Source organism: Macadamia integrifolia, chromosome 13 (assembly GCF_013358625.1).
Source record: "Macadamia integrifolia cultivar HAES 741 chromosome 13, SCU_Mint_v3, whole genome shotgun sequence".
NCBI classification, from domain to species: domain Eukaryota; kingdom Viridiplantae; phylum Streptophyta; class Magnoliopsida; order Proteales; family Proteaceae; genus Macadamia; species Macadamia integrifolia.
The window spans coordinates 2,717,325-2,728,946 of NC_056569.1; the positions used below are offsets into that span (position 1 = coordinate 2,717,325).

Here is an 11,622-nt window from a genome sequence, read left to right on the forward strand (position 1 = left end):
ATGGAGGTTCCCTGCAGCCCAACCCATTAGGGACACTTCTTCCTCACTGGCTAGAGCGATTGAATCCTCTTCATACTTAAAACTGGGGGACACAAGTTCTGTGCATTTGTCTCCAATATTCGACGTAAGGTGCGAAGACAATGTCTCGGAGATAACAACTTAACTAAAAAAAAGTAAAACAGATAAAAAAAAATCTCCCAAGTCATAACCACGTTTCTAAGATAACTTAACGGATTGATGAGAACTGGGCCAGGTTTGACAACTTTGATTCTTATTATAAACATTTCTAGGGCATTTCAGTTCTGAAAAAAAAATCAATCGCTTGCTGTTGACCCTAATTCCAATCCTCCCGCAGTGGCCTTTTTTTTTTTTTTTTTTTTTTTCAGTGAAGCAAAGGTGGCATTGCGAGATGCAAACAAAGCTCTTCCAATAACCCTTTTAATATTGAAGGATGGAATTTTTTATTTTATTTTATTTTTATTGGTAAGGAGTTAGGAAACCAAATGGCATCATTTAATTAGTCATTTTTGCTCTTGAGAATGACAGACAATCGCGTGATAAAGCTCTTGTAGCCTTCATTCATGAAGAAGGCATCTTCTGCAATTTTCAGAGTAAGCCTATCGAATAGCTTATCTATGATATCAGTTCCAAAATGTTCCTTGATCAGTCCTTCCAGTGCAGCTCTGAGGTGCATTGCTGTCATCTGTGCACTAGGCTCAACTTTTCCTCCCAAGATATCAACATTTACTTCCTCCATTCCTTCAATGCTGAACTAGTCATTTTCTTTTCAACAAGCTCTCCAATTCTAGTAAATGTGGGTGGTACATGGGCATATTGAAGGAATCCACCTTAGCTTCACTGACTAACCCCTATAAATAATATCAAACATTTGGGGGTTAATTAAGTAAAAAAAAAAAAAAAAAAGCTAAGGGGTTGGTCAACAGTGATTTGAGCTGGGTCATGACACCCCTGAAAGCATCTGAACTGGGTTCGAATCACCTTGGCAGAAAAAGGCTCGAAAAACCTCATAAGTCCAAAAAAAAATGACAATACCCTTGTAATAAATGATTGATCTATGAGTTCATCACTTACTAATTTGGCCATGTCCGTTAGGCTAGATGCCAGAAGACCCATTAGAACAAGAAGTCCTGTTTGGGAAGAGGGAATCCCATTTGGAACACCTTGCAAGTTTAGTATCATAAGCCCTCCAGGGACAACCTCTTCTGCTCAAGCCAACAAGAAGGACTCTATGTCCTTGGCAAATTGAGCTGAATGAGCCTCAACTACTTCCTTTGGTGAGCTTCCATAATGTATCTTCCCTTTGTTCCATGTGGGAGAGTCCTTAACTAAAACCTCTTTGGGCACCTTTTAGAGCCAATGAAGTGCAGTTGATGAGTGAACTAGATGGAGAGAAGCCTTAGGGGGTGTTTGGTTCAGTAAATCAAATGGTGTATGTATCGGATATGAATGTCAATCTTTTGATAGACATTCTTCTGAATTATGTTTCTTTCTAAAAAATCGTTTGGTTGTCTTGAGGCTAGTACATGTTTCTCGCGGGTTGAGATATTGGCTTCCGTAGAGAACGTCTTTCTGCTTTCTCCTTTTATACTAGATGATAAAAAGGTTGCTCAAATCTGAGTTTAAGTGTTGAGGTAAACTCAGATTTGGAACACATCCTTTGTAATTTGGTCATTCATGGGAAGTAGGATGTTCACTTATGAGGGTCATTCCAGTGGAACCAAACAACTCCAAAAATTAAGAATTATCATTCTAAAGAATGTCATCCCAAAGATTTACCGAACCAAACACCCTGTTAGGGAATAAGCGACCGTGGAAAGAACCTGGCACTCCTGTGGCAAAGCATTTTCTATCGAGAGGAAGAGAAGCAAAGAGAGTGTTGAAATCATTTGAGATGAGGTGACTAAAGAAAACTTGAAATTCTGGGATATGAGAGCTTAGGCCTTGGGATCGATACTTGAGCTTGATGGCTTCAACAATGCTCTGCATAGCTTTGAATGTATTAGGTCCGACGGAGCAACCCAAATCAGCTATGCATTGAATGTAAACAATGCTCTGCATAGCTTTGAATGTATTTGTTCCCTTCGTCTTCCATCTCTCTCTCTCTCTCTCTCTCTCTCTCTCTCTCTCTCTCTTATGAATTGGGAAACAACCTGCTTATAAAAAGGCTACTGTATAGGGTTGTTTTTATAGTTCCATGCATGCCACAATCAAAAGAAAAAACACATGGTTCACGTCGGTACCAGCTGTAATTAGGGAGGATCCGGACGGCAATTTAAGTCCACGGTAAATAAGTCATTTTTCACAAAAATAAAATATTCGTTTTTCTTTTTGAAGTAAGGTTGATGGGTACCACCAGACTCTATCGAGATAAGTCAATATTGATTGTTTATTGATTTTATATTAGTGAAATAGTACGTATAAAGAATACAATAATGAGAGCTTATATCAATTGGATTAAATCTTAAAACTTGACCAAAGATTAAATTGGTAAGTGTTTGACTCTGCACAAGTGCAAGGGTCAATGAGAGCACGAGCAAGCATCAAAAGAGATGCCATTTTTCGTTTCATAAGAGTGAGCCGATTATTTCACCCCTATGTGGTTGAGTGTAGGGTCAGAATTCCCCACGAAAATCATTTTCCCATAAAAGGAACTGTAGGGATGAAAGTTTGGCCCGGACGGCACCCTAGCCTGCCCTAAGCCTGAGCCTGGAGCTAGACTTGCACCTGTCTAACCAGGTTATGAAAGTCAACTTAGCTCAGCCCAATCCAATCCTGACCAAGGTTGGGCTGATCCTGGGTTGAGACCTAAGCCCAACCCATCCCGATTTTAACCCTAATTTATTATTGTGTTTAGTAATAGTGTTTCCCTTCCCCTAGGCCCACATTATGTGTTACACAAGCTTTACACAAGCTGTCTATATGACTTCAGCCCACATCATGTGTTACACAAACCACATACCCTTACCTATTGAGTTAAAACAACCAAATGGCCAAACTCTTACATTTTCTTTACATAGGTTGTCTTTGTGTCTCATGTCATGTATTGATATGAACATTAGATACAATAGCAATCATGAAGAATTGGGCAAAAATTTGGCATGTCTTATTTTTGGGAGATGTGGTGAGGCCAAACGATTAAAATGCTATCTTTAACTAAATTGATAATCCTACTTGCTGCAAATTTATACATTAGGGTGGACAAGGGCTGGCCATAGTCTTAAAATCTCCCCACCCCCGTGGTAAGTATAGGCTTAACATTTGTGATCCCTTAAAAATATATATATATATATATATATATAGGACCAGCCAGGGTCAACACGGCCCAACACTAAGCCTGATAGAGTTGGGCCTGAGCGTGAACATAATAGGGTAGGGTTGGGTTGGGTCTGGGTTAAGTTTGAGGGCCTAGGATTGGGTTTTAAGAAGCCTGACCCAACCCGACCTTGTCTCACCCCTAAATCAATGTATCTTCAAGCTCATTTTACGTCCAAATTGTTTGCAGCAAGCGATGAGGTGTAATAAGTTTCTAACAATTGGGTGAGCCCGAACATACACCTCAGTCGTTAGATGCTCAATACACCTCACCACCTCACGACAAACAATTTTAACGCCTCAAATTAGCCCTTAAAATTAAAAAAGCACGAGGTGTGAAGTGCCAAGAGAAATTAAATCCACATATGCCAAAAAATGTGAAACTCTATTAAAATCTGTGGCAATTATAATCAAAAAATGATTCCTAGCTAGGTCCTCTACTATTAGGAGGGTGAGACTGAAGCAAATTCTGGTGCTGATCCACCATAATCTTTTCCTTCTTAGGAACCAATAATTCTTCATTATCTATTTCTGACAAATTAGATTTAAATTTTTTGTTAGGACCTAGTTTTGTTTTTCATTAAAAGCGGCTTGGATGTACGTAACTTCAACTGTGTGGGAATGAAATCGGTTCATCAACGGCCAGGCCAGCAAGGTATTTGGCTTTTTATGTTTTGAATCAAGCAAGTCTTAAAGCCCAGTTCGGTGGATTTTTGTGTTTTGGATATTCTTGTTGGGCTTACTGCGTTTCTGCTTTTGAGCTCTTGTGGGGTTTGTTAGGCTTCGTTGGCCTTTATTGAGGGTTTTTCCTCATTTATTTTTGATATATATTTATTTACTCACCCATATAAAAAAATAAAAAAATAATTAAAAATCGGCCTCATCAGTAGAGCTATAGTATAGTGATCATGGATTTAGTTATCAGGTATCCGATACCGATACAATACCAATTCGGATTGGATCTCACTTTTGAAACCATATTGGGCTTCAATGTTTGGTGAGGGCCGGGGGCCGGGGGCCGGGATGAACCCCATTACAAGTTCTTACTAATATTTCAATACTAAACCGGTCCAGCCAAAAGCAATAAAAAGAAATGGAAAAACCCATTAGTAGTCAAGAATCAAGATAGGCGGCCACAGGTGTTCAGGCTCAAATCTCTACAAATAATAAGCTGGTTCTTATCTCCTCCTCCACTACTTTACAAAGAGTTCTCGTTTTTTCCTTCTAGCAAGCAATGGCAGAAGAACTCTCCCTCATTGATTTTTGGACAGCCCCTTATGGGATGAGAGTAAGGATAGCATTGGAAGAGAAAGGTATTCAGTACCAATTCATAAAAGAAGACTTATCAACCTTAGACAAGAGCCCTCTTCTGCTAAAGATGAATCCTATTCATAAGAAGATCCCTGTTCTAATTCATGGAGGAAGACCAATCTGTGAATCTCTCATCATACTCCAATATATTGACGAAGTATGGAATGAAACATCACCTTTGTTACCTCAAGACCCTCAACAGCGAGCTCATGCTAGGTTTTGGGCTGATTTTGTAGACAAGAAGGTCAGATTCACCTCTCAATTCCATCTTTGTTCTTTATTTCCCTCCTTAAATATTTTGAAAATATTGTGAAATTCATCTTATTTCAGGTTTATGAATGTGTAACCAACATGTGGAAGAAGAAAGGAGAAGCTCTTGAGGCAGCAAAGAAGGAATTCATAGAGACCTTTAAGTTGATGGAAGGAGCCATGGGAGATGATCTATTTTTGGGTGGGGAAACCTTTGGCTTCTTGGACATTGCTCTAATTCCTTTTACTGCATTCTTCAACACTTGTGAAATTTTCGGAAACTTCACCATAGAGCCAGAATTGCCAAAGATTGTAGCATGGGCTAAAAGATGTAATGAGAGAGAAAGTGTGTCAAAAGTTCTACCTAATCCCCCAAAAGCTTATGAAGTCATTTGCCTTGCAAGAAAGTTACAAGGTATCGAATAATACAAGGCATACTCGAGTGTGGAAGAACGTTGTCGGGCTATCATTTTCGAAGGACAAAATATCACTAGGAACCGATACCCTGTAGAGAAATGAGGTTTTCAGCTAATTTGGTCTTCAAGATAATTTCTTGCGCTCTATAGTTGTTGGATATGTCCCCCTCTTGGGGTTCCCCTGGCTTTGGAACTCTATGGATCTTCTTTTGTTCCTTTGGAGGTTGTGTTTGTCTTGGGGTCTTTGAGTAATTTGCATATGATAAAGTAATTTTCTTATGATAGAATCAAAATTTTGGTCAATTTAATTTACTATTTGGTATACTCAGTTGGATTGAATTATGGGATTGATCAGGAGATCTTTTAGTCTTCATGTCTATAAAATTTGAACCTAATCTAATTTGCCACAGCACAACTTGGGGTATTTATGTAGAAATACCCTTTACACCTCTGATATATAAAGAGTTTACCATTCGACCCCTATTATAAAAATAAAAAAGGGGCTATTAATGGACACGTTGCAATGGGTTCAGATTGCACTGTTGGATTAATTTTTTTTTTTTGGTAGAAGATTGGATTATCATATTAAGTTAGTTTATCGAATTATCTGTATGATTCCCATCCCATCCACTTTTACCCACTTTTTCATGGGATTTGATTAGAAAATCAGTAGTCATTTGCCAATTTTGAGGATTAGGATCCCGTAGAATTTGATTTTAAGGGGAAAAGAATGTTCTATGGTTGTGTGGTCATGCGTCAACATGGAATGAATAAGGGCCGAACATGGGCATCAAGAATAGATAGTTTTTGGATTTCACAAGGATAGTGGTGTCATTTCACCACCCTTTATGTCTAGACACAAGGACCATGCATTTAGGGAACATTCAGTTCCTTATAATTTAATTTAAGAATATGACATTTTCTTTCTCATCAAAAAGAATGAAATTGAATGGATATTTTCCTTTACCAAAAAAAATTATTGTATGTGTGTGCACACGTGTCTTATCTTTGACCCAAGAAAAAGAGACCTGAGAAAAACAGGGGGAGGGGGAGAGAGAATACCCTTAATGGATTGAAAAGGATTTAGGTGATGAAGCCCACGAAATAGATGTGGAATGCACAGTTTGAAATCCAATTTTTGTTCATGGCATGTTTACTTGAAAAATATGAACTATTAAATGGGAAAGGACACCAATTATTACCAATTATTGGGACTTCACACCTTGGGCTGAGCCTGGGATTTATAAATCCCAAGCCTATCGTGGCTCAGTATCACCCATAATCACAAGATGGTCACGACCTACCATTTGTTTTATGAAGAAAGAAGGTTATCCAATAGTATATATGTACATCAAGGCACATTGGATGCGAAAGACAGCATTGTCTTGCACTAAAGATGTTCATATGTACTTTTTATTGGCTGTGGATGTTGATGTGGATGTGCACTATCGGGTAGCATTCTCTTATGTCTTTTTTTTCTTTTTTATCAGTCAGATTTATGGACATCAGCATATTTTCTTAGAGAATCAAACTGAGTGAAAAGGGAAATAAAAATTCCTCGCACCAATGTAGTTGTTTAATTTTTCTCTCCTCTCACCATGTAGGTCTCATGTAAATTATACTATTTTCCTACGGTCTACAGGTGAGGCATGGAAGATTCCATCTTCACTAGCATCATGGGGAAACCTTCCCTCAAAACCACAATTTCGGTCTAGTCGTAGTCCCTAACTTTTACCAGGACTATACCCAATATAGTGTGGAGATACTTGAGATCATTTCTCTCTTTTTATTTTTTTTTTCAATTTTAAAAATCTGAAATATTAAATGAGAAGAGGGAACTATGTATTGGTCATGAGTCAAATTCAACATCTTAACTCCCTCAAAAGAGTAACTCAATGCAGGAGGTTCCCACTATTGGAGGGGCAAGTGTGCGCAACCTTGCTTCGCGAGACAAACTATTTTCAAATTTTGAGCCTGTGCAACTGAACCATTGTGCTACAGTCCTATCACACAACTGTCTTAGTACACATTGAATTTTGTAATAGGGAAAAGTCTGGGCATGCAGCCGGGGTGCCCATACATGTGTTTATCTCTCTCCCCTATGGAAATGACCCTTTTGTCTACATGTGTTCCATGTTCTCATTGTTGCATGCCACTAACTTACACCTAGCAGGCGGCGTGCCCTACCCTCTCCTTCTGTAAAAATACAATGTTTGCAGTCAATAAAAACAGTCAGGTCAAGGTCGGCTCTATATTGGCATTAAGTTTTTCCATATGGAAGGGGGGTTTGCAATTCATCAACTACATGATTATCTAGGAAGTGGTGTAGATAGATCATATGTTAAATTTCATACCTGGATTCAATCATATATAGTCCCATGGATTTGCATATTTTTCTTATATTTTTTGCCATTCAATTCTTCTTAGAAATTTTTTTTATTATTATTAATTTTGTGGATCGGTACCTACTCTATAGAAGGGGAGAGGGGAAAATAACGGCTAGGAGGCTCAAACTCGACCCCTGGTGAGTCGTAAACATGAGCATAATGCACCACAGCTTCACTAATTATATTAAGCAGTTGTCGTTAGTAGAAATCCATATAAATTTATTTATTTTATACATTGGATTTTCAAAGGAGGATTGATACTCTACACCCGCCGGTGTAGAACGTATCTATCTAGCCATCAACATCCCAAGTTACATCAAGTGGCACATTAGATAAGGCTAGAATTTTGTGGACATGTTGACGTGAAGATCTCTAGCTCACATGTCAAATTTCAATCAAACGGAGCTTACCAAGTAGAAAATAAAGCATTTAAAATTTTAAGATTGATCATTTTTTTCTCTTTTAACTTAAGATCAGCAATGAAGAAAGAGTGTGTATGGATATACACTTTTTTTTTTTATTTGTAAGAGGTATAGACATACATAGAGAGTATCTCATTTCATGAGTGGGCATATAATTAAAATATAAATCTAAATTTTTTGTGTGTGATCAATTCACTCTATTATCTAGATTTTATATGGTTGAAATTGCTATACCACCAAAATTTTATGTGTCATCAATTCAGATCATTATCTAGAATCTAGGCTGCAGCTCTCAAGCACCAGCCCCAACCAAATTGGATTCCTAGGTGCTATTATAAAAATAAAAAAGGGGCTATTAATGGACACGTTGCAATGGGTTCAGATTGCACTGTTGGATTAATTTTTTTTTGGTAGAAGATTGGATTATCATATTAAGTTAGTTTATCGAATTATCTGTATGATTCCCATCCCATCCACTTTTACCCACTTTTTCATGGGATTTGATTAGAAAATCAGTAGTCATTTGCCAATTTTGAGGATTAGGATCCCATAGAATTTAATTTTAAGGGGAAAAGAATGTTCTATGGTTGTGCGGTCATGCGTCAACATGGAATGAATAAGGAGCCGAACATGAGCATCAAGAATAGATAGTTTTTAAATTTCACAGGGATAGTGGTGTCATTTCACCACCCTTTATGTCTAGACACAACGACCATGCATTTAGGGAGCATTTATTTCCTTATAATTTAATTTAAGAATATAACATTTTCTTCCGCATCAAAAGAATGAAATTGAATGGATTTTTTCCTTTCCCAAAAAAAATTATTGTATGTGTGCGCACATGTGTCTTATCTTTGACCCAAGAAAAAGAGACCTGGGAAAAACAGGAGGAAGGAGAGAGAAAATACCCTTCATGGATTGAAAAGGATTTAGGTGATGAAGCCCACGAAATAGATGTGGAATGCACAGTTTGAAATCCAATTTTTGTGAGGGGGAGAGAGAATACCCTTAATGGATTGAAAAGGATTTAGGTGATGAAGCCCACGAAATAGATGTGGAATACACAGTTTGAAATCCAATTTTTGTTCATGGCATGTTTACTTGAAAAATCTGAACTATTAAATGGGAAAGGGCACCAATTATTACCAAATATTGGGACTTCACACCTTGGGCTGAGCCTGGGATTTATAAATCCCAAGCCTTCCTGGCTCAGTATCACCCATAATCACAAGATGGTAACGAACTACCGTTTGTTATATGAAGAAAGAAGGTTATCCAATAGTATATATGTACATCAAGGCACATTGGATGCGAAAGACAGCATTGTCTTGCACTAAAGATGTTCACATGCACTTTTTATTGGCTGTGGATGCTGATGTGGATGTGCGCTATCGGGTAGCATTCTCTTATGTTTTTTTTTTTTCTTTTTTTATCAATCAGATTTATGGACATCAGCACATTTTCTTAGAGAATCAACTGAGTGAAAAGGGGAATAAAAATTCCTCGCACCAATGTATTTGTTTAATTTTTCTCTCCTCTCACCATGTAGGTCTCATGTAAATTATACTATTTTCCTACGGTCTATAGATGAGGCATGGAAGATTCCATCTTCACTAGCATCATGGGGAAACCTTCCCTCAAAACCATAATTTCGGTCTAGTCGTAGTCCCTAACTTTTACCAGGACTATACCCAATATAGTGTGGAGATACTTGAGATCATTTCTCTATTTTTATTTTTTTTTTCAATTTTAAAAATCTGAAATATTAAATGAGAAGAGGGAACTATGTATTGGTCATGAGTCAAATTCAACATCTTAATTCCCTCAAAAGAGTAACTCAATGCAGGAGGTTCCCACTATTGGAGGGGCAAGTGTGCGCAACCTTGCTTTGCGAGACAAACTATTTTCAAATTTTGAGCCTGTGCAACTGAACCATTATGCTACAGTCCTACCCACTAATATCTTAATTCAGTGTGGTAAAAAAAATCGTACTTTTTCACTATCCAACATTGCTCGTTTAAGTGTATCATACAACTGTCTTAGTACACATTATATTTTGTAGAGAAAATTGCATTGCCACCCCCTGAACTTTGGTCCTTATTCAACGCCACCCCCTGGACTTTTCGAAACGTCAAAGCCACCCCCTAAAAATTCAAAAAATTTCAAATCGGTCCCTGCCGTTAGCCGACCGTGAGAAATGAATGAAAACCGGTTAGTTTTTTTCTAATATACCCAAAATACCCCCACCTATTGTGAGAGGACAATATTACCCTAAACCCATCTCCCATCTCTCATCTCACTCCTCTCACTCACTCGGTCGGACAAGAAGAAGAAGACGACGAGTCGACGACAATACGGTAACCTGCAACTCAATCCATCCCTCCGGCGTCCGATTCTCTTCCCTCCGGCGTGCGATTCTCCCCCCTCCGGCGTGCAAAGCTCTCCGGACCACAGAGCACAACATTATTATAGTCAATACAGGTTTTCCTTTCTCTCGATCGTCAATACAGGTTCGCAAATCTCTTATTCGTTTCTCACTTTCTCATTCTTTCTTGATTTTTTCTCATTCTTTCTTGATTCTTTTGATATCAGTTTCATATAGTCTCGATTTGGATTGTTGTTTCAACGATTTAAGACTTGATTCTCTGTTTATAAGACGAGTTCTGATGTCTTTGAAGCTTTATTTTTGTATGGTTTTCTCGAGTTGAATTTGTATTAATGAGGTTGTTACTGATTTTTGTATTTCAATTCTCTTTTCGTTTTCTTCAATATTGCATTGCTTGGTGAAGAATCTCTGATTTGGATAATGTTTTTGGATGAATTTGATCTTCAAGTTGTATTTATTGCTACTGGTTTTTGTATTTCAATTCTCTTTTCGTTTTCTTCAGTATTGCATTGCTTGGTGAAGAATCTCTGATTTGGATTAACTTACTTACATTCGATTCTCTTTTGTTTGTTTTTGGCTTTCAGATGAAGGGAATTTTGTCGCTTGTTAGGTTCTAGTTCTTATTTCTTGGATCCCAAGATTGTGTTGGAGGTGTTTTTGATTTTGTTTTGGATGAATACCTCCGTTGCTGTTATGAAGACTAACGATACAAAATGCCAGATATCACCTCCTCCTGTGGGAAGGAATGGCAGGATTAAACTTAGGTCTAGGGATTTAGTTTCTGATCATTGTATAATACGTAGGAACATTGAACATATGAAGCACAGAGATAATGGAGATTCGGCATCAGATACCACCAATGAGAGGGATATATCGGTTTCGGATTCTGAAAGTGTCGTCTCTGGCTCTACCACCGCTTCGGAATTCGAATCCTTCACAGGAAATAGACTGATCAGGTTGGAAGAAGGAGATAATGAGCACGACATCATCAAGAATAGATTCATCTTGGGTTTGGGTTCTCTTGGAAGGCATGCTACGGTTGTCGCCATTCACAAAAATTCTTTCTCTAGCTTTCACAGACAAGCTCGATTTCAATCGTTCAAGATCTTCTCAGAAGC

General features: G+C 38.0%; 1 protein-coding gene and 1 pseudogene across 1 annotated transcript; one reads left to right on the plus strand and one right to left on the minus strand.

The window, feature by feature from the left end:
• Positions 1-517: 517 nt before the first annotated feature.
• Positions 518-4,440, minus strand: LOC122059809 (annotated as a pseudogene).
• An 87-nt stretch (positions 4,441-4,527) lies between these two features.
• LOC122058741 (probable glutathione S-transferase parC) lies at positions 4,528-5,602 on the plus strand. Its single transcript, XM_042621407.1, has 2 exons — positions 4,528-4,888; positions 4,975-5,602. The coding sequence occupies exons 1-2, from the start codon at positions 4,568-4,570 to the stop codon at positions 5,317-5,319; spliced, it is 666 nt and encodes a 221-aa protein (XP_042477341.1). The 5' UTR covers positions 4,528-4,567; the 3' UTR covers positions 5,320-5,602.
• Positions 5,603-11,622: the final 6,020 nt, after the last annotated feature.